At 43.3% G+C, this 23,607-nt stretch overlaps 1 protein-coding gene across 1 annotated transcript in view; it reads right to left on the bottom strand.

Annotated features, from left to right (window-relative positions):
* Window positions 1-3,267: 3,267 nt before the first annotated feature.
* Window positions 3,268-23,607, bottom strand: part of MYH10 (myosin heavy chain 10) — a 102,065-nt gene continuing 81,725 nt past the window's right edge. The window contains 20 exon segments of the mRNA XM_009647238.2: window positions 3,268-3,516; window positions 4,497-4,669; window positions 5,058-5,137; window positions 5,883-6,114; window positions 6,219-6,342; window positions 6,565-6,653; window positions 7,896-8,024; window positions 9,473-9,634; window positions 10,851-11,063; window positions 11,552-11,764; window positions 12,314-12,562; window positions 12,912-13,064; window positions 14,119-14,223; window positions 15,165-15,371; window positions 16,800-16,944; window positions 17,047-17,259; window positions 18,040-18,211; window positions 20,435-20,558; window positions 21,103-21,240; window positions 22,435-22,641. Of these exon segments, the coding sequence (XP_009645533.1) occupies window positions 3,372-3,516; window positions 4,497-4,669; window positions 5,058-5,137; window positions 5,883-6,114; window positions 6,219-6,342; window positions 6,565-6,653; window positions 7,896-8,024; window positions 9,473-9,634; window positions 10,851-11,063; window positions 11,552-11,764; window positions 12,314-12,562; window positions 12,912-13,064; window positions 14,119-14,223; window positions 15,165-15,371; window positions 16,800-16,944; window positions 17,047-17,259; window positions 18,040-18,211; window positions 20,435-20,558; window positions 21,103-21,240; window positions 22,435-22,641 (3,273 nt within the window). The 3' untranslated portion in view covers window positions 3,268-3,371.

The raw sequence follows: 23,607 nt of genomic DNA, 5'->3' as shown, positions 1-23,607 counted from the left end.
AGGCCCCTCTGGCTGCTGTCCCCTCCCTCAGGTGTCCGCCCCACGCTCGGCCTGGGGTCAGCCGCAAGCTCACACTCGCCGTGGCCTGGATGAAGCTACTGGGCAGCACCAGTGCCAGTCTGGACCCTGAGGGGCACCACTCGTCACCGATCACCATCCAGACGTTGAGTCATTGCCCACCACCCTCTGGCTGCAAGCACCCAGCCCCTTCCTCACCCACCAAACAGCCCACGCAGCAAAGCCACAGCACCCCAGTTTAGAGAGAAGGACGTTTGGGGGGGTGGCCATGTCAGAAGCCCAGGCAGACAACAGCCATAGCTCCCCGCTTGCCCGCGGGCACAGCCACCCCAGCATAGAGGTGGGTCATGCAGGACGTGCCCTTGGGGAAGCTCCCCTGGCTGTCTCTGATCACCCCCCAGGTCCTCCACACACCCCAGCCCTGCTCCTAGGGGGGGTCTGCCCCAGAGGCGAGGCCCACAGGCCCATGGTTCACAGCTGATTTGGGGAAGAGCCTGGGCCTCCAGCTGCAGCCCCTGGGGCTTTTTGCCTCCTCCAGTAGCTGAAAGGCAGAGGAAAGGCATTTCCTCTGCCATGGGGCCAGGCCCCTCTCGGGGGTGCTCCTTCCCTTCCCCGGGGCCTGCCCTGCTCCAGCTCTGCCCCCTGCAGCACCCTTGGCTTTGCCAGGGTTTTGCCCAATATAGAGGCAGGCCCTGCCCCCCCCCCAGCCACTGAGAGACCCCCAAGGCTGCCGGCCCCCAGAGGAGCTGCTCAGCCCCCCACCCGCTCACAGCCAGCAGCCGGGTGGTGGGGTCAGCACTGCCCAGGCTGGCCCTGACCCTGCCAGGAATATGACCACTTGGCTCCTGCCAGGCAGGGGGGCCCTGGGCCCCTCATGGGGAGCAGTGCTTTGGGGGGAGCAGGACCACCCTCACTGCAGTCACCCCCCTTCCCCCAACAGGCAGCTGCTTGGGCAGAGCCTGGGCCTTTGGCCCCTGCCCGGGGAAGTGCAGCCCCCTTCCCCATCCCCAGTGCCCTTCCCTGGGGGGTCCCACCCGCAAGGGAGGGCAGCAGCCAGAGGGGAAGGGGGTACCCCAGGCAGAGGAGCCAGGGCCTGAGAGGGATTCCAGGAGCTGGTGCCTGGGACCAGGGGGGCTCCCTGCAGCCCCTGGGTCTGGGGGAGCTCCAGGCAGGTAGCAGCAGATGAACCACCCTGGGCAGCAGCCCCAGGAGCAGAGGTTCCAGCTGCACCCCTGGGCACCATACTGTCACCCCCCCACCCTCTGCCCCCTCATCACAGTTTTATCCTAGTCACCTTCCCCCCTCCTGTCCCCTCCCAGTGCATACAGTGGCCCGTCCTGGTACCCATTTTCTGCACAGACCCAGCAGGGATCAGCCCCAGGGCACTGGTACCTGCAGCTTTCCAGTAGCCCCAACCTTACCCAACACCAAGAAAGGAAACCGCGCAGCAAAGAGCAGGGCTTGGAGAAGGTAGGGCCAGGGCTGTGCCTGCACCACAGAACCAGGGATCAGCACCAGGTTCAGAGCTGCCTTTGTGCTGCACCCATGCCTTGCCACTGAAATTCAAAGGCAGAGGCTCAGCCCTTGACCACGCCATTCGTGCTGTATTTATGTCAAAATAAAAGAAGAAAAAAAACCAAAAAACCAAGCAAACAAAAAAGTAAGAAGGGAAAAGGCAGCTTCCAGTCATATTCTCGTTTATTAAGGTCTATGCCAGCCTCAGGAGAGAGCTCGTCCTGTAAGTAAACAGAGCAGGCGGCCGCATCTATAATGAATAAATTTATTGTCTTACAAAAATCATTGTCTAGAAATATGGGTATACAAGAAAACAAGATATTTGCAGTCAGATGCCTGGTGGTCAACAGCCAGTTTGATTAAAAATATCCAAACACACACAACAAAACCTTTGCGACAGATGTTAAAGCTTGTAACCAAAGAAAGGAAATCCATGGGTTTTGAGCATGTGGCAGAGGGAGTTTCCTAATTAACACTGATTCATTGTCACTAATATCAGTAATACCGCTTGGACTAGAGAGGTACATGATATGAAGCACAGTCAAAATTAATACATTAAATCATCGTTATATAGGCAAATTATACGTGTAACATTGTCTTAGTACTGTAGTGTCTAAGGCACTTTCTGTAATGTCAGTTTTTCCGCTATTTAAACAAAAAGAACGCTAACTACTTGCTGTAATACTGTTCAAAATAAAAAAAAAAAAAACCCCAAAAAAAAAAAAAAACACAAAACCAACAACAAAAAGGGTTCACATCCACTGGCATGTTAACTCGTAGGCAGGCAACCCCCATCGCTGAGCCCCTGCTGTCGCAGGCAGGTGCGAGCCCCACGCTGCACAGCACAGGCAGCCGCCGGACCAGCGCCCCCAGTAACACCAGGCTGGCTGCTCACGTAGCCCGAAAGCCTCGGCTCACCACGCAGCCGCTCAGCTCCATGTCCTGAAGACTTATTAACTCAGCCATAAATTAATAAATTAATTTTGCCTGTGTTGTATGTTCATTTTCCACTGGTGTTCACATTATACTAGCCTTAATATATACACAGATCTGTTGGGCATGGCGGTAGTGGGGCTCTACGGACGCAGAGGGACTGTACAGATGAGGAGCGGCGATGCTGTTTCAGTTTGCCTGTACTGCAGGAACACTGACAGATGAAGCGAGTGCTGAGAACACTTCAAAATGAGATTGCAGGTTAAAAAAAAAAAAAAAGATATGGACACTAGTCATTCATCCCTATATTTCCCTCTAACAATTCCCAAGGCCTTTTCACAGTTCGCTCGCTGATTGTGTGCTGATCACAACAATTAGGAGAAAAGAAAGATATGGGTGCAGTTTGGTCTTCAATGATCCAACAGACTCAACACAGCCGAGGGCCGCCTGAGCAGAGACGAAATGGAAGGATGGTGTCTGTACGACAAAGCATGCATAATCATGACAAGGGGTCTGTCCCAACCACCTACCCTCTGGGAATGGAGCTTCTGTACTGATTTAAAAAAAAAATAAAAAAAAAAAAAAGAAGAGTTTCATCCTTCACATGATGCTTTATAAAATGGCTTTATGATGAGTATCTGGAAAATAGATGCACTGAACAGAGACGATCCCATTTTGTTTACTCTATATAAAAAAGCAGTTGTACCTATATCGGAAGCAGGGTACAGCATGGTGAGGCTGGAGAGCCTTAAGACATGGTTGACCTATGATCAGTAACCTTGTAGCATGCTGACGTTTGCTAAGGCAGGTTTACGGCCACAAGGCAGTTTGGTGGTCAGGGAAGTCCTCCTCCTCCTGCCGACTGTCGTGTAAAGGTCTCTGCATGCAAAGGGTGTGATGGGGCTCTACTCAGCAGGGGCCGGCTGCGCTTCGTTCACGTCGCTGCCTTTGCTCTCCGCGTCATCGTCCGAGAGCTCCAGCGAGGCCCCTTCGATGTGCAGCTGGCGCCGCCCAGATCGACTCGAGGAGAAGGTGATGGGGCCCCCCCTCCTGCCAACCACAAGCAGACAGCGATTGCTGAGGGGTCGCATCTCACTCACAGCCCGTGCCCGAGCTGGTGGCTGCCCCTGAACGACCACCCTAGCAAAGTGCAGGGGAATGTGGCAGCTCCGCTCCAGGCCGCCCATGGGGCACATTTCACACACAGCATTTTGAAACCCCCTCTCCAGCCAAGGGGTCAACATGCTGCATGTCCCGGTACCCTGGTATTCCTGCTTGCTTTATACCATCACCTTAATTTGGCAAGTCCCAAGTAACTTAAAATATTGCCTCTGCCCAAGCACAGACCAAGTACTAAACAGAGTGGGTTCTCAAAAAAAAAAAAAAAAAAAAAGGAAAAAAACCAGCTGCTCATTTGTTAAGCACTGCACCGCACCCTCCTGCCATTCCGACACCCCCACCAGCTCAGCCGCTCTCCCTGTCGAGATGGTTTTTGTTCTGCACCAGCCTCACCTTTGCCAGCTCCCATCTGTACTTGATACAGATTCTGATCTCGGAGATCAGCAGCAGGGTTAGGGTAACAGTTGGACTTGATGATATTAAAGGTCTTTTCCAACCCAAACAATTCTGTGATTCTATGACCTGCTCTCAAGGAAAGCGCCGAGGCGCTTGCACCAGAGTGGGTCAGGAAAAAAGGGATCAGTACCAGCCACCAGAAAGACACGACTGAGCCATCTTCCATCACGTTTACCTAGGGCTGGATTGGAGTGGTGACCCCAGGGGACCTGGCAATGTAAGCTCCAAAGAGTTCAAGCTCCAGAGTTGTCAGGAATATCCCTGCGGCCTGGCAGCCTCCTTGTTACCATCATCAGGCTGGGTCAGCAGTTCCCAGCAGACCCATCCCCTAACATGAGCAGCTCCACTCTGCCAGTGCCACAGCTGGCTGCTCCCCATGGACACATTACAGAGACAGCCTGTGGGCACACAAGGGCTTGGACAAACCCCTGCCCACTGCTACTGACACCACCTACCTTAGTCTGTTCTTCAGGGTGCTGACCTCTCGGCTCAGGCCCTCGTTAGCCTCTGTGGCATCATCCAGCTCACGCTGAAGTTTACGTCGGGAAGCATTTGCACGTGTGGCTTCCTCTTCGGCCTCCTCCAGCTGGCGTTTGAGCTGCTTCATTCTGGCATTTGCTTTTTCCATCTAAAATACAAAATGAGGTCGTCAGAATCAAAGTCAGCAGCTGCAACCCAATGTGTTTGGCCAGAGAGGTCGGCCAGCAGTCTGTCCTCCCTGACCACCCTGGCTGGAGATGAACCATCAGCCTCGCTGCAGCCTCCAGTGAGGACTCCAGGAAACACCTCAGAACTCCGGACCCTGGGATGCCAGGGTACACAACAGGCCATTGCACCAGGGCTGATATGGGGAGGCTTTGATTGCTGGGAGCTACTCCAGTGGTTTAGTGATCAAGATGGGGGTTCCCTCAAATGTTTTCACTAAAATGCTTCTTAAGAAGCCCTTTCTACTCAAAGTATGGTTTTATTTGCCTTCTCAGAGAAACAGGCCTCAAAAGCTAAGCCCCTCCATCTACCTGCTCCTTGTACTGGTCTGCATGTCGACGCTCATCCTCCACCTGCATGAAGACTTCTTTCAATTTCTTCCATAATTATTCTCAGTACCTGAAGGCTAGGAACACAAGCTATGCCCTTTCCAAAAGACTCCCGTCTCATAGTGTAACTGATACTTGAATCCTCTTAATGTACCTGCCACCATCAACAGAAATTGGTTTTAATATGCTGGAGGCTGGCTGGGATGCAGCTTTGAAATAGTAAAGCAGCACTGGAGCAATATGAACACGTATGCGTGCTGAAGAGAGGGACAGAGAGGTGCTTCTTCACAGTGAGATTCAACAGAGCAGCATTAGGGTTACCGCTAACTAGTAACATGCCACTCCTACAAGGCCAAAAGCACAAAAGGATTGGAGATGGTGATAAGGCAGCCCCCCTTTGGTTTTTCTGGGAGGAACTAGCTTGAAGACCAAGATGGAAAGGACAGGCAGGAAGCACTCACTGGAGAAAGCAGACTTCTGCAGAGCACAGAATTCATCTCAACTAACTAAAGCTGTCAGGCCCAAGCTGTTCAGTTTGCTTCTTCTAACCAAAGAGACCAAGTGTCTGAAGGGGATGTTTCATCTTGTCTCAAGAAACTTTTGCAGCACCTTGTGGCAGCAAATAGATTCTGAAACTTTCCATCCCAGTCACTTTACAGCTGTCCTATAACTCTACAGTGTGTCCCTCAAACAGGAGGTTTCTGGAGAACTAACTCTAATGCCCGTGCTGTAAGCTCACATCTCAGCTCTACAAAAAACGTAAGGCACGGAGATTTCAGACATTGAACTGACAGAACAAACACAAGCAAACAATTTTTTTTTTCCCTTACTTGGCTTCTTGCTCAAGCTGTTCTTCCAGCTGCACAATCTTGGCTTCTAGAGTAGAAATTGTTGCCTTGAACTTAGACTTCACAGATCCCTCCAGTTCCTGCAGCTTGGCTTTCAGCTCTTTGTTCTGCCTTTCGAGCTGCTGCCGTGCATTTTCACTCTTCTGGGCAGCACTCCGCTCCCCAGCTAGCTCAGAATTAAGTGTGTCAACCTTTTAGAGAAGAACAGAAGATCATTTGATGCTATTCAGAGCCTCCACTTAACTGCACACTGAAACACAAATTGCCCCAACCGTGTTGCCAACAACAGATTCACCTGCAGCGTGGTCTTTCGGAACCGCTCATTGAGAAGCTCCATGTTGCTCTGCTCTTCCTCGAGCTCTTCCTCCAACTGTGCAATACGAGCTTCCAGCCGGCGCTTCTCATCCAGCAGCGCTGACCTAGAAAGCAAGTATGTGGGTCAAGACACGTTCAGGTCTGATACAAAGCAACTGGCTACTTTAGGCATTGCAAATTGTCATGAGCAGCCACTGTGCCAGCAATTCTCTTTATAACAAGGAATTTTTGTCATGAAGACAGATGAATACAGAATCGTCAAGAGAACTGCATCTTCTGGTGCCTTAAGTCCTTCAGATGCCCAGTTAATACATTTGATGACTCACTTTCCTGAAGCACTGTTTGCAATCTCATCAGCCAACTCATCCCTTTCTTGCTCAGCATGACGACGGGCTCTTTCAGACGCAGCAAACTCCTGCGAAGGTTTACCAGATTCATTACAGCATTAGCGTTCTCAAAACTTCTGCAGACAATTTAGCCTTCTAATAACACTGCACAGCACCTCCCAGAAGTGATATCCCCAAGGTCTTTAAATGGATTAGCAACTGTGGAAGCCAGCAGGACACATCTTGATATTTCTCCCCCTTAACTGCCATATGACTACACTTGATTTGCTTCTCCCGTTCCCTGAAGTGTTCCTTGCACAAAGTTAAGGAAAAAAAAATCTGTGAAGATCAGTAACATTCAAGGCCTAAACAGCAGGAGAAAGCCATTCTGTCACATGTTCTAATGAACACATTCAGCGTAAAGTGGGCACTAAGTTAAGTGTATTTTTTAGGTTCTGACAAAGTACGTAAGCATGAATACAAGCGAAGTATGGAAAATAAAAGCTTAGCACAACCATATAAACAGCACTGAATCTCATATTATAAAACTGTATTATGTGGTCAAAACACGCAGGCGTTTGCTAAGAAGGACAATTAAATGCACTGCAAGTGCAAGACTGACAAGTTTGAAGTCCACAAAAAAATAACATGGAGAAGCTCTAGTAAATTGTAGGTCATCTGTAAGGGCTCAAAGAGTAAGCATAGTGAAATTGAGCAATGGCTTCAAACTTTGGTTGCCAGCTAATACAGGACAAAACCAGAGGCAGTCTCTCGCACAAGGCAATTCTGCTGATACTCGACCTTGTGGCAGGGCAAAGAGATAATGGGAGGTAAGTGATACGTAGCAAGACTTGGATCTCTTATGTGAATTGCCAACAATGAGGGACCACATGCCTATTAGAGAAAGGGATGAGGACCTAAGATGGCAGTGGTAAACCTCCACAGACTTTAACAGTCCACTGAGGTACTGGAGAGATTGTTAGGCTTTTATGTATTTCCAATAATCAATTTTAGTGCTGACACTGTGCACTGGACCTTTCAGAGACTCTCGAATGATCTTGCAAATCTTAGTGAGGCCTCAGGTCTGTTTAAGCAGTAGTAAAAGCTTTCCTGCTACCTGGGCAGAGAAATGAGGTCCAGACTACTGGAACGATTCCTACAAAGCTATAAGGAGCTCACTAATGACCTAGGGCAGGGGGGAAGAGAAAGATCTCCAGGCTCCCATTTCACTAGATTGCATTTGACTTTTTTTTTTTTTTAAAAAAACCCAACCTCTCTGATCTTCCTCTTACTTTAGCAAGAAAAACAAATTTCTTTGATTTCAATCTCACCTCTTGGAGCTGGAGTATTTCTGCTTCAAGACCTTTGAGCTTCTTTTCACTTTCTTTGGACTGTGCAAAGATCTCATCTCTGGATGCACGGGCTTCTTCCAGCTCCCGCTGGTAGTCTTTCATTTGAGCCTGCAGTTGGAAAGCAGGGGAAAGAAAAAAACATCATGCATTAGGACAACCACAAGATTTATTAGCAGCTCTGAAGCATTTTGGCCCTTAAGAGGTAAGGCCTTCCTCCCAAAGTGTCTTCATTCCACTTAAATACATTTTTAGTTCTTATTTTCATAGTAAAACTTCATTTTCTCATCTTTCCATCATTCGTTCCTCATCAGAAGTATCCCATTATAAGACTTCACTTCATTTATCAGTATATTTCTTGTAGGAAAAAAAACCCTCTAGTAAGGAACTGCTCAATTACATTTATTATGAAACTTGTAGAGAGGTAATTGGAATTGACTTGGAAGAAAAAAAAAAAATCTATTTACTTAAATTACCTGATAAAACCTATTACAAACACGCAAGGTAAGAAACTTCTCTGTGTAGAAACAACACAATTCACCATTTTGCACACATAAGGTAGAAGCACATGCTTCTCCTTCCCTTATGACACTGTTAACACAGAGCGAGATCTTCATTCACAGGAGTTTGACCTGAGATGCTAAGAGAGTAATAAAGTTGCAGAAACTGCGTTCAAGTTGTACCTGTACCTTTAGAATTTTGGGTGCTTGTATGAAAGCATAGAGCACTCAGGTATGAACTCTTTAGCTGTCCTGACCTCTTGGAACAGAGGAGCGGGGTACTGCTAGGTACCAGCATTTCTTGCTTTAACCTATATTCCCGTCTCATTCAGCACCTGGAGTCAGTCCCAGAATTTCCCCCATTCAGCTGAAGTAGAATTTAAAAGTAGGATTGCCAAGGAAGAAAGTGGACAGGGCAGAAAGGCAATTTAATTTGCCATGTACTTTACATGATGTTTTACATGGCCTCATACTCCTGCAGCTTTGGGCCATGGCACTAAAAATCTTTGGCAAAAACAAACTCTACTAAATGTGGAATATTTTCCTGGCAATGGGAAATAAATCCTTGACACAAGTACTCAGTTTTTCTTGCCAAACTAAAAAGAATGGGCATCTTGGAGCTTTTTAAAAGCAACTAAAATTTACTCCTCCTTTTTCTCTGGAGCATTTTTGGCTGAAAATACCTTAAAAAGTTCAGCTTGAGGAAGCAGCAGTCAACAAGACCTGAGCTCAAATCAGTGAATTCAGATACAAACAACCATGAATTTTAAAAATGCAGCCTAGAAAGCAATACTCAGTAAACCCTTATGCAAAGTGTTGAAATAAAGAAAAAGATGACTATTGAATAGAGGGAGACAACCTTAACTCCTTACGAACAAAAGGATGAGAGGAGTTTTGAGCAGGTGACAAGTTCAGGCCAGACACTCTATGACATGTGTCAGCACAGACGAGTCTGATCCTCCTCTTGCCTTCAAGCTACAAGTGTATTTAATGACAAGCAACACCCTGGACAGACCATCATCGGGAGAGAAAGCAGCTCAGTTGATAAGCTGTGCCTACCTGGAGCTTACGTAGCTGTTTGATTGCTTCATCTCGAGCCTTGTTTGCAGCTTCTATCTGACCTTCCAGATCTTTCAGATCCATCTCCATTTTCTTCTTGGCTGCCACAGCAAAAGCCCTCTGTTTGCGCTCATCTTCCAGCTCTGCCTCCAGCTCTCGCACCTGTGAAATCAAGGCATTAGCAGGCTCAGCAAGACTACAGAATGCAAGCTACATGAGAAGACACTGCAGATGGCAAAACCAAATCCACAAATTGGAAGCAGAGATCTCTGAACTGACAAAAAGGAAAACAAAAGGCAGTAACTCAAATGTCTGAAACATTTCCATTCCATCTGTTCACCTACTCAGCAATCACCTTCTTGCCCAGCACATCTATTCACAATTAGGGATCACTCTAGGGCAGACGTCACTAATTCTGATTGAACCACTAAGAGGAAAATAAGTAGAATCACCTCATTTTCTCAAGAAAAAAAATGAAATCATTCCATTTGAAATAGCTGTACTACTGGTATTTTTACACCAACAACTTTTTTCAAAACAAAACAGAAAAGTATCTAAGCAGCAAGCCAACACGAACTAAGGTAGACTTATGCAAAAATAAAACTGAGCCAGAAGTGCCACACGTTACCAACATGAAAGAGCATATTTTGGTTTGAAGCAAGCCTCCCTCCTCATGCTAGGTCAAGAGCTCTAGCCCAGTGCAAGATAATAGCGATTTTGCACTGCAGTGAACTTCAAAAGCCCTCCAGGCCACGTTTATTTCTAAGAGATTTCTACATTGGTGATTCTTAATTATACATTTTTGTTTTCTTGGGATAAATCCTGAAATACTGGGTGTTCTTTTCCTTAAAGCTTAATGTTGATTTAGAATCATCTTCTCTTACAAGCATAAAATTTTAAAGGTGTTTTTTGAGTCTCTTCTGATCTGCTTTGTGTTACTAGAATTCTCGAGTCTGGCAAATCTGGAATCTTTGCCATGATTTTAATTTAGGAAACTGTTCACCTAATTACAGTTTTTCAGTCCCTCTTGGCATCCACTGATTTGTTCCCGTACGTCAAATAGGATGGGCTTGAAAGCCCATATAACATACCCCTGTCCTTGAAATACACCCACGCAGCAATAGCCAACCCCCTGCTTGCACGTCGAGTGGTTTTGGATGACCATCAGTAACAGACTAACAGTAACAGTTGACAGTGGCCAGTCCTCAACAAGACCCACTCTATTGTTTGTAAAGATCAGTGCTTGGGATTTCTATAGGATGGGATCTTTAAGCAAAGAGTTTTGTTTTTCTGCTAGCAATTTATCACTGAAGTCACAGAGCTTTGGCAAAAGATCCCCAAACCCTTCCCACTATAAAGTACAGTAAAACAGACATACTTGTTTAACCAGCATCCTTTTTTTCTCTTCATTCTGTTCATCTCTGGCTTGCAGATCTCTCTCAAACTGGGCTTTCATAGCTTGCATGTTCACCTCCAAACGAAGTTTAGCATCTTCTGTGGCCTGCAGTTCATCTTCCAGTTCCTCAAGCTGAGTCCTCATCTCTTCAACCTGTTGCTCTAAAGTTCTCTTTGACTTCTCCAGCTCATGGACCTAAGCCACAAACATTAATCAGACCCTCTCCCCTCCAGATATCTCACCATCAGCAGTTCACAGCAAAGTAAGATATTACATGAACTCAGTACACTGCATTTGTTCCAAATTGGACAAGGAATCAGCACAGGCAGAGCAGCATCTCTAAGTCTGTGTTAGAGAACCCAAGCATCTATGCAGATAATTGGAGAGATGACTTGTGCACAATGTCACAGAGAATAGTAGTGAGACAAGCTCTTAAATCTAGCACAGGTGCCATTACTCATTTGGCCAGCAGCTTCTGCTCTCCATGTCTTCACATCTTCTGAAGAGGCCTGATGTTAATAAAGACCAGCCTTGTTTTCTGAGCATTAATTCCTCCAGTTTTGGGTTATATATCAGCTCCAAAAACTTCTATTTTTCTGTCAAATATACTTCTCCAGCCAGGGAGTTTTCCTGTGTTGTGCCCTATGCAGTGTGTAACAGGCAGGGAGTGGAAATGTACTTACATTTTTGCCCACATCATCTTTAGAGCTCATTAAGTCTTCCATATCTGCACGCAACTGTTTGTTTTGTCTTTCAAATTCTTCCTTAGCTTCCAGGGCTTCTTCCAAAGCCCGAGCCAGAGACAGTGCTTTGGTTTCCTTCTCCCTTGCTTCTGCTTCAGCACGATCTCTTTCCTCTGCATATCTGGCAGAAATGTTCTTTTCTTCTGCCAGCATCTGAACATAAGAAATAATTAATCCATCTCATAAGTTCTATAATCAGGTCCTTCCTGCCACAGGTGTTTTAGTCAATGAAGTGGTTAATGCTCTAGGTTTAACTGGCCTTCAGAAGCTGTCTAGTCTCTCAATCTTGATCAAAGTGCTAGTAAGAAAACAGCTAAAGCTACTCTGGGGTGAGGAAAGCAAGCTACTAATCAAGATTAAGCAAGTTTTATATTATTTTCATCTTTCAGTCTTCACATGCTTTCTTAGTCTATCTTGAGGGATTACAGTAATACTCTTAAATTTTTGTGCCAATGTAATTTCCTTTTTGTATATAAAGAGCTTATTACTTGATCTAACAAGACCCAAAGCTGGCATTTAGCTCACTGAAATTGTAAGTGACAAGTTACTCTTAAAGGCCAAGCTGCTCACGAAAGATTTATCAATAATCACAGTATACTAGTCAGACCCTTCTTTATGCAAGGCTCATTTATGCAGTAATAATATAAATGAGATGCCATTTAAAAATCATACAAAGCAGCAAGATAACAGCAACTACAGTACCTGATCAAACTTCTTCTGCTTCTTCTCCAAGTTAGAAACAATCTGGCGCTGATGATCTAGATCTACCATCAAGTCATCCAGCTCTTGCTGCAGGCGATTCTTTGTCTTTTCCAGTTTGTCATAAGCCATTGCCTTCTCCTCTAGGCGCTGGCTTAAGGACTCCATGTCCTTCAATAATTTCTTCTTATTTTCCTCCAAGCCTTCAATGGTTCCCAAGTCATCATCTACCTTTTTCTTAGCATCAGCCAGCTGAAATTTAATAAATGAAAATAATGTTCCTTAGTGCTCCATAAGAAGGAAAGAAAGGCTTCGGCTCCAAAATACAAAACCAGAAATATGTTCTTGCTAGTTAAAGTAACACAAAGACTGTGAGCTAGCAGGATACTAAGCAGGGGAAAGTCCTGCCCATTGCAGTTTGCTGTACTAGTCGTTATTGCAAGAGAAAGACCACAGGAAATTTTATTCTGAAATGTGGTCTAGCACACGTGAAAATTACATGATATTTTTCCAAGAGGTTTGGGACACCTGGAACATGTAGGCCTTATCTCATCTGGAATGTGTAGGCCTTACAGAAGTCGTGCCATTTACAGCAGCTTACCTGTGACTGCAAGGCGAGCATCTGTTTCTCCAAGTTCTTTCTGGCCTCCTCTTCCTCTTCCTGCTGCTCTTGCAGGTTGTTCTTCTCCTCTTCCAGCTGCCTAATCCTGCTGCTCAGGTTGAGTTTCTGGCGGGTTTCTTCCTGAAGCAGCTCCTGTTAGACAAACAGCCATATTCAAAGTTCAGTTTGGTTCATAGTGTGTTAACTGTGGCCTTGGCTACCACCTTCCATTGCTCTATAAGGAGCTTCAGGTTTAATTATTTTTCTCACAGCATTTTTCTACAAGGACATGCTTATGAAGACATCTATATTTGGGGTTTCAAAAATGCAGTGCTTATTTATTTTCAGCAGACCTAAATCTTTATAAAGCCTATTTCTGATCAGGGAATCCATGCCACTGTCTGTTCTAGAAGTTAATGGATATACTTTTCCATCTTTGAAGGGACAAGCACAGAGATGACCTTCAAAATTGGTTTTCTTCTTTCAGACAAGCATACAGAGTCCCTGTTTTAAACCACCTGGGAAGAATATATAGCAGCAAATCCTGCAATGGCAGCATGCTTCCAAGTTTTGCTGCATTGCTTAAATATAAAGGTCAGTTTAAAGACAGCTGTAATTTGGCAATAGAAACAATAGAAACTAATAAAAGGTGTAACCACCATCCCCCCTCCACCATCCTGTTCCTCACAAACCTTGCCAATTGTGATTAACATTATTGAAGTAGTCACTGTTAGCATATTTATACATGGAAAAAGTAAGAGTATATTTAAGTGATGAATACATGCATAAAGCTGTATTATTTAACTCAAAAACAAACACTGGCAGTTTTAAGAACTTAAGCTGCCATTAAAAGACAGGGTATTGTCCCTCGTGCCTTTCATGTACCCCAAGGATCTTATTTACATTATCATTCTACTTGGAAAAGTTTTTTTGACTTAATACTTATCTCCCACAGAGACTAAGAAATAAAAGAGAAACAAAAAAGGTACAATCTACCATGTAGTGAATCTTAGATAATGAAAAATTAGCTCCACATGTAGCTGAGCAGTCATTATATATTGCATTTCACTAGGCTTCAATTGGGAATACAGCTTCTACCCAAGGGACTTTCCAAACCACGCATGAAAATGTATTTTCTGTTATGCAGTTAGCATTTCAATGAGGAACAAAGCTTCAGTGCAAAGTTCAAGCTTCACTGCACACACACCTGTGTATCCTGAAGCTGAGATTCCAAGCTAGCCGCATCCTTGGCAAACTTAATGCCTTTCTTCTCTGCTTCCTCCAGGAGACTTGAGACATTATCCAACTCGTTCTGCAAAGCAAGCGGTCTAAATGTAACATCATGCAGCTGACTCAAAGCAAAGCCTACATCCCACTGGGAGCTGGAACTGCAGAACATAAGACCTCAACAAATTCCAGGTATGGCAAGACAACAACAGATCCCAGTAGGAGATACAACAAGCTAAAAGTACTCAAGTTTGGTTAGGAACTTGAAGTTGGATGTCCATCTTGAACTTAAGGGTATAACATAACAAGGGGTTAGGCATGCTATTTAGCAGAGCATGTCATGCCAATATCTGCATTCATACTTCAATGCCATTTTTAAGTACAGGACCATGTATTTTACAGGACCATTAATTCAGGGATTATCAGGGCATCAGATGGGTTTAAAGCATCACTCCTAGAGAAAAGGTTACTGCCAGGTGCCAACTCTTGCTATTTTAGACTATGCTACTTGTATATACAGTGAAAGACCGCCCAAAAGCTTTCCACCCAAAAGAACTGGGCCATTCCCTTTTTGAAGCACTTTAGCTTGATTTACGAGAACAGGCCTTTACTTGCAATCCCTATCTGTCAAGCTCCCAGCTTTAATGCACAAAAACAAACCTGTGGCCATCATCAGTCGGTACCTTTTTGCTCACACCTGTAAATAAGCTCAGCCTTCCACAGGATTTGGTCTCCAGGACGGGAAGCAGTGTACTCAGAAGCCACTATAATTATCATGTAGCCAAGAAGCTCACGATTAACATCTTGGCTGTCCAGCTATCTCCACCTGAGGCACAGCACCACTTTAAGGCCCCTCAAGTCCACGAATACATGACTGATATCACTTCGCACATCAACTACAGACCCAGTTCCTGTACACCCAGCTGCATCTTTGAAAGTAATTTCTCCCAAACATTTCTGCATACGGTTAAAGCTTTTACTTTCTTGCATATTTTCCAGCAGTTTAGGACTTCCATACAGCCTTACCTGCAGCTTGTTAGCTTTCTCCGCCAGTTCCACCCTCAGTCTTTCTCCTTCCGTGACCTTAGCAGTTAGCTCTTGTACCTGAGCATCAAGCTTCTTCCTCTTATGTTCAGACTCTGCCTTGACCTGCTGCAGTACCTTCACTTCACAGGCTAACTCCTTGTTGTCGGACTCTAGACCTTGCTTGTTTTTTTCAAGATTTGCTTTGAACTAGGAAAAACAAAAGGAAAAAAAATATTAACATTTTGTTAACATAAAGTTTTCTGCTAAAACTGTTCAATCCAGCAAAGGTCGTTTACAAGTTCAAAGATAAAAAAAGTGCTTGGCAAGTTGTAAGGAGGGAGTGTTTAAAATGCTGCAGTGTAACATTCTGTGTATGTTAGCCAAAGACTAAGTTAATCCAAGTTATTCCACACTCAGATATCACAGGCAACAGTGAGGACCAAAAGATGCTTCTATGAATTCAACAAGATCTGGGATGTCAGTGCTGTAAAATGACTGTTTGAGTAGCACTGTAAGTAGGAAGGAATGTGCCTATTAACAGATCAGCACGGCTCATCTCACAGAAATAAAAGGAAAGATATCAACTAAAGCTGCCCTGATTTTAGTCGGCATAGCAGCCCGGAAGTGCATAACAAAGCCCTTTTCACCACCGCACTGACATTTGTCAAAAACCTTTCTAAAAAAGTAATAGTTGGCAGAAGGAATGTTTAAGTGCCATTCTTATTATATCACCAGAGCTGACATCACCTTATCACAAGACCTTTGTTTAAGATTGCAGGGTATTTTTCCATCTTTTCATGCTCTTATTGAGAACATATAATGAATAAGCAAAAGACATGCATAAGATCATCAGATGAATAAACTGTAATTTCCATCAGCTTTAACTATGTTTCTCACCTAGTTTAACATACTAAGGAAGCTTGTGAAGTATTCCCTAAATATACATACTACTACAGTAGATGAGCTGTCCACACATACATTTTTGAATGACCAGAACTGTAATTTCACAAACCAAAGATACTTTTTTTTTTTGGGCAGTGTTGGAATAATTCTACTTTTGAACAAGACACTCAAGCTACACTAGCATGAACAACGCTATCCAGGTGTGCCTCCACCTGCCTTCTCCAGTGCTGGTTACCAGAGAATGCAATACAGCTGTGTAAATTGGCATGATACACCACAGATCTCTAGCACTGGAGGTCACAGTACCAGTATGAAGTTAAGAGCAGCTGGAAGGATTTTTACACCACCTGTACTCACAGTTCATTATTTGTGAGTGCCAACATTACAATTGCCTTCTTTAGAAGCATTCTGCAGTTTGTTCATGCAGAGAGCTGCTTTTCACCAAATAAGCACATGGGCTGCTGGAGAATTCCCACAGAAGTGCTACATGAATTTATCTCTAGGTACACCATTTCCAGGTCTAATGAACACCTTTCAGATCGAGGCCAACTGTCTAATCCTGCTGGTTTGAACATATTGCAACTATATCTTTGATTCAATTGGAAGTGTTATGCATGTACAGAGGACAACTTAGATCTGCAGATATCAGTAGAAGGGACCACAACACTGATGTTACTTATATAAAAGTCCTGAAGCAGAAAAATGTATTTCTGGAATTCATTTTCTTCTCACCCTTTTGGCCTGTTCAAGTTGCTCAGAGAGCTCTTCCAAGGCAGTAGCATGCCTCTGTCTGATTTCCTGGATCTGTGCTTCATGGTTTTTGGTTTCCTCTTCAATTGCTTTCTTCAATTCAGCCACCTCCTGTTCTCTCTTTGTCCTAGGAGGAAGCATCAAGGGCAATCAAAAATCAACATTTTAGTCTTTTGGTAAATTAAAGATGAATTTTAATCACGCCTTCCTACAGACATTATGATCCTACCTCAGCTCCTGCTGTGCTGCAGTGGTATCCAAGGTATCTTCCAATTCAGTTTTTAAAGCCTCCAACTCTTCACTTAAATCTCTTTTCTGCTTTTCCGCCTTGTTGCGTGATGCCTTTTCAGATTCAAGATCCTCCTGGAGTTCTGCAATTTGAGCCTGCAACTCTCTTATCACTTTCAGTGCATTGTTTTTCTGAACTGCTTCTTCATCACCTCTGTTAAACAGAGGCACAACAGTTGATGATATTTTGTAACTTCAGATCTATTCTCATAACAGCCTAGTGTTATTTAAATTATGTACACAAATGATAAGTCAACTTTTCCACTAGAATAAAACAGACCTTCTAAAATTTCATAGCTAGAAAAGCACTACTGCACTGTTATTCTCAAGATCCTAACCAGCACAGTGCCCAAGGTACTACAGATGCACACTAGAACAATCAAGCTTTCAAGTTTACATTAAAGTATTCCAGTTGTAGATCTCAACACTACCCCAAAAATGTACCATCTGCAGAATTTTCTCCTCCTGCAAAATTGTGGATCTTTACTCAAAACACACAAAAGGTATTTAGTTTATATTAAAAACACATGGCTGCAAGACTACCACACATATTTTTCAATGATTGAGTAGGACATACATTATCAAGTACTTTGACCATTAAGAAGGGTCTCTGAGAATTACGTGTTTTTTCCCCTCCTGAGGCTGAACCCTGAGAGCCTAAAAAAGTCTTCCAGAGCCCAAAAGCTATTACACCCTAGTAAAACACTGATTTCAGAGCTTTACAGGGCAAGGATGCTGATAAAAGACTGAATTTCTTTTTTTCCATATCTACGCATAGCACACAGGTGTCTAGAGATGCTCCAGTACAAACATGAACTGGCTTCTGTTTTAACATTCCCAGTCTAACTGATAAGTTTGCAGTCAGATGAAATTCTGTCTAGGAAAGTAGGTTTCTACCACACTTCTGTAGTCATAAGCCCCATCATGCTCTGACCTAGCAAGAGCAGCCTGCAGTTCTTCCTCTTTCTTGGCCAGCTGGATCTTCAGTTCTTCTATCTGGGCCTGCAGCTCCGCTATTTGGTCCTGTAGGTCTGTTGTTTCACCATCAAGTTTTCTTTTAGCTTTTTCTAATTCTTGACGGGTCTTCTCCTCCTTTTTTAAGCGCTCTAAGGAAGGAAAGAATTAGATTTACAAGCAATTTTCTCTCATGTCATCCTCAGAAGGTTCAGGGGCAGTGCAGTCCGGTGGCAAGAAGGGTGGGTGGGAAGTTTAATATATGCTGTGTCAGTTCTTTCTACAGCCTGTAGCTAGAAAGGTGACTGGGAAAGATGAAATAGCAAAGTAGATCTGTATGATTTAGAAAGAAAAATCAAGAAAAAGTCAGTGACCAGAAGAAAAAGTTTGAAGTAAGGGAACAGAAAGATAACCCCATCCTGACAGAAAATAAGGAATGAGATCAAACAGAAGAGTAATCTGAGCTGCTAGGCCAGGTAATCACAGACATCAGGATTCAAAAATGAAGAACAACTACAGACTGGAAAAAATGATGGCTTGCATAGTTTTGGAAGGGCTAGGCTGGACTCCAAAAGGTTTACTAGAAAATAGTGTCGCTTAAAGAAAACTCACATAAACCATTTTTGCAAGTGTCTTTGCCACTAACTCACATCCCATTGGTATTTAACAAGACTTTGCAACCCTGATACCTTCCAGTAATTTTTTTTTGTGTAGCCAAGATAGTCCTGCCCTAGGGTATTTCTTTGTGAAAACCATCCCGTTGCCAGTGCCATAGCAATAAAACACATTTAGGTGATCTGCCTGCTGTCTCTTTAGGATAGTTACCAGCTACATTGTTTACAGTTAGCTAGTGACCAGGTATGTAATATATTTAAGTGACAGGAAGGTCATTAGCACAATTCTACATCCATTAGCATAAATGTAAGTTATTGGACTTGTTCAATACTTTGTGGGTCCCTCACTGCAGAGATTTCTCTCATACCCTTCCTAAGCCTACTACTGGATCAGGACATCATCTTCTACATGGAAAGGGAACTATGTTCAAGAATCATCTTAGAGCCACCCAGTGCTATTTGGGATTTTCCAGACAATCTAAGGTACCACTTTGTCTAAACTGTTCCTCATTCAAAAAAGACAGCACTTCTCCCTATGTTTCTACATTATATTTCTAGTGAGTGAGAGTTAGAACAGTGTCACAAGACCCAATTTTGTAATTGAGAAAGCTCATAGTGAACTGATTAGTGGTTTGTTGGGTTCTTCCCCCCCCAAAATTTCAGTATATAGCAGTGCCAAGACCCTAGCAGAGAGACCTTAATGGCTTCTTGAATCATCTCAAAGAGTAAGTATCATTTTACTGTGCTTTACTAGCCAAGAAATTGCATGCCTTGTATTTAAGCTTTAATTTCCATTTCTAAGGTCATCAGTCTTGGAACAGTACCATAACCAAACATCTGTCAAGTAAATCAGGACTAGTGTTTCTGAAAATAAGCACACAACTACTCAAGCATTATTTTCCAGTGAGTAAAGCTTACTTAAGCCCATCTTAAGGTCTCTAAATATGAATTTTAAAGAAAAGGTACATCAATCATCTACTATCCCTATCGGTTCAATACCTTTCTATACACATAAGATTGAACTTTGGTATTCTTCCATAACAGTATCAGTTTTAAAATATGTAGCAAGACAGGCCATAATACAGTAAGTGAAAAAACTATTTCTAAATTAGGGCACGGAGAGCAACTTTGCCTTACATTTTGCACCTTTTGACTTGGTAGTTTATCAATGTTGCAATATAGCTATTTACAGCCGTAAGTAATTCAAAAAAATCCAGAAAAATCAAGAAAGGTTACATAAATGTGACAACACAGGCAAAACAATCAGAAATAAATGGCCAGAGGAATTGAATCATTTTAGATAAACAAAGCATTAAGAAAAACAATTCATATTTGCTTATTCAAAAAATATACGAAGCCAATGAATGCCTACTAACTAACATTATTCCAGAAAGACATTGTTCTAATGTGTTATTAAAGAGAAGTGTAGCACCTTCCCCAAAAGGCAGATGTTTTACCTTGTTACCAAGGGATGCATGCAACAACATGAATTTCTAAGTGTGTCTATAAATGAAATGGATTCTCAAAAATGAAAAACTAACTAGTTAAACATGAGAAAGACTGAGCAGCCAAATGCCACACGTCTTGCAAGCAACACAAGCTTCTTTCAAGATTTAGATAAAATTAACAGCTACTAAGGTATCCACATATAAGGTTACACTTAGCAGACTGGGCCAGATACTGCATGCATTGTAGTGAGTGAGCCATTCCCTTCTAGCATGATGTCCAAGCTGTTAATAGACGAATGTAGTGAGAACAAACCTTCCAAATCAGTGATCATCATTTCCTGCTTGTTCTTGAGTTTCGCCAGGTTTTTGGCCTTTTCTTCTTCTTCAGCCAGCTGAGAAGTACATTCAGCAATTCGATCCTCCATCAGCTTCTTTTCCTAGTTAGGAGTAAGGGGAGAGAGAATAACTTCTAAAATACAGTTTGAAGAGTCTCTAAGCAGCACAAATATCTGAATATACAAAATCCATACAGAGGTCTCATACAGCATATATAATACAGATTTTATTTCAAGTGACTGGCTTATCAATATTAAAGATCAATTGGAATAGTATAGAAACATGAACATTTGTTTTCCAAGAAAGTGAGACTTGGAATTTAACACACGGGAGGACTGGTTTTAGGACAGCATTTGCTGTACACTTCTGGAAATCTGTTTGCAAAGAACAACGGTAACTGTGATTGGTTTCCAGCTCTTTGATTTGGAAGACTCATTAAATTAGAAAGCATGCATGGCAAATACCTCCCTTTTAGAGGTCAGTTTAAAAGAAGCTCTAAGTGTCTCAGGTTCAACCTGTTCAAACCCCACAAGTCTTCACATGCAAACTCTACAGCTAACGTAACAGCAGTCTCAAATGTTTTGAGCGCTATCACATGGTACTATTACCCATGTGCAAAATCTCCACTGCATATACTGGTCTCACCTTCAAAAATTTGGAATTTTGGTCCTCCAACAGTAGGATCTCTTCCTCCATCTTCTTGATCTTAGCTTCAGCTGTCACTTTTTCAAGCTGCAACTTCTGTCGAGCTCCCTCCTCCTCATCAAGCTGTTCCTCCAGGTCCTGGCAAGAAAGGCAATTGCATCTGTGCATTTTCCAGGTTACCCTGGAAAATGTTAATTTTTTTTTTTTTTTAAATTGGTAAAAAAAAAAAAGCATTATTTTGAAAAGCAGCCTGCCCTTACACTAAAAATGCATTCGCTTTTTGTTAGATTCATTTGCATCAATGATATACAAAACAAAATAAAGGGCCATGTGATACACGCAGAATTTTTTATACTCTACTTCAGCTTGGGCTGAAATATGCTGTCTAGGAAATATACACGGACTTCAGAGTCCTTCACCTTCTTAATTCTGAACAGAAAATTTAGAAAAACCTACTTAATGACATCAAAATCAGATCAGGCTTTATGTCAAATACTTCCTGCATCAGAACAGGGCATCTGGTGTAAAAGTGCAGGTGTCTAGGAAGAGACGCCACAGGAATCAGATCTCCCGATTTCCATATGAATCTAGATCTCAATATTACAGCTGAAATGGTTCAGATATTGGCACAAATAGCTAGATATGATTAGAAGAGTAATAATGTATGGTGCTTCTATTCATTCATGGTTTTAAATAAGATTCTCAGCCACACATTAATGGACACTTATTAAAAGGCATCAAGAGCTCGGAGATGTGGGGTTTATTTCCCCTTTAAGTACCTTGAATATTTTAAAAGACCAATAAGCTCTCAGGTCTCCGTGTATTCAAAAGGAAGCATCTAAAAAATTTTCACAAAAAACACCCAAGTCACTTGGAGGAGATGAAGTTGCCTTAGTTTTGTAAAAGTCAAAGAAGGCATATTCTTCATGGTATTCACTGGATTTCGGTCAAAAAGGAGTATTTCTCTCATAAATGACATCATCCCATCAGTCTTTGTTTCTATAAGAAAGCAGGTAAGTCCCATGCAGTCATTCCCAGTTCTTCCCCCCTCAAAAGTGCTTGCTACCTTTAATATAATATAGGTTGTATACGCTATGGCTACCAACAGGGCATTCTGACTTTTCTTTTTCTTTCTCACGCTCACGCCTGGAGACCACAAGAAGCTAAATGTACCAAGCACAGGAGAAGGGGAGAAAAATTCAGATTGATTTTATTCCACACATGGTGCTAAGGAGCTAAATTCCTCTGCGCCATAGAGATGTTGAGGGAGCTTTCCCATCCTTAACTGTCCTATTTGCATGTGTTTTCACTTCCAGTTACCAAAAGGCATACCTGAATATGGCCCTGCATTTTCTTTTTCTCATTCTGCAATATTTGGTTTCTTTCCTCTTCCTCCTCAACCCTGGACTCCAAATCATGGAGAATTTCTTCCAGCTCTTGTTTTTTGGCAGCCAAGCGAGCCCTCATCTCCTCAGCTTCTGCAAAGAGCTCTGTCTCAGCCTGTAGCTGTTCTGCAAGAATGTTCTTCTCTTCTAGAAGCTGCAAATATACACAAAAGGTAGTAAAGCAGTAAAAACAATGTTTAAAAGTCTCTCATGAGAGATTATAGGTGTGACAGCTACAAAGTTACTTAAAGGCCAGGTTCTGCTCCAACTCTTGACTCCCTCGTCAGTACCAAACCCAAAGACTTTCAGCAGAGGGCTTTATCAGCAGTCCAGAAGACACCAGCTTTCGTAATAGGACTACAGCAATATTCACTCACTTGTCCCCCCAGTTTAAGGAACAGATCCCACCGTGCCTATCCCATGTACCCTGTTCTACCAACAGCAAAAAGATGAGGGAAGACAGAAGTGCCTGTTTCCTGAACTGCTGCTCACGTTCATCCCTGCATAGCAACAGAGCAACATCATGAGTTGCTGGGCCAAAGCTGGCACTGGAAAGGAACTGGAGCACATTACTTCTTGCTGTGTAAATTTGACAACAGAACAGAGCAGTTGCAACTGGGAGGGACCTACAACAACAATCTACTCCAACTGCCTAAGCACTTCGGGGCTGACCAAAAGTTAAAAGCATATTAGAAGCATTGTCCAAATGCCTTTAAACACTGACAAGCATGAGGCATCGACCACATCTCTAGGAAGCTTGTTCCAGTATTTGACCACCCTCTTGGTACAGAAATGTTTCCTAGTATCTAGTCTGAACCTCCTCTGATGCAGCTTTGAACCGTTCCCACATGTCCTGTCATGGGATCCCAGGGAGAGGAGATCAGCACCTCCCCTCTCCACATCCCCTCCTCAGGAAGCTGTAGAGAGTAATGGGGTTTCCCCTCAGTCTCCTTTTCTCCAAACTGAGACAAACCTGGTGTCCTTAGACACCCCTCATAGGCCATGTCTTCCAGCCCTCTCACCAACAAGAACTGATGCTTTGCCATTCTGGATATCCATCCCAGTTCTCTCATGTCTCAAAATTACCACAGGGATAAATACTATGGGGTCTACCTTTATT

The sequence above is a fragment of the Egretta garzetta genome, unplaced genomic scaffold (genome assembly GCF_000687185.1).
Source record: "Egretta garzetta isolate BGI_Z169 unplaced genomic scaffold, ASM68718v1 scaffold589, whole genome shotgun sequence".
NCBI classification, from domain to species: Eukaryota; Metazoa; Chordata; class Aves; order Pelecaniformes; family Ardeidae; genus Egretta; species Egretta garzetta.
This window is presented reverse-complemented; position numbering and strand designations above follow the sequence as displayed.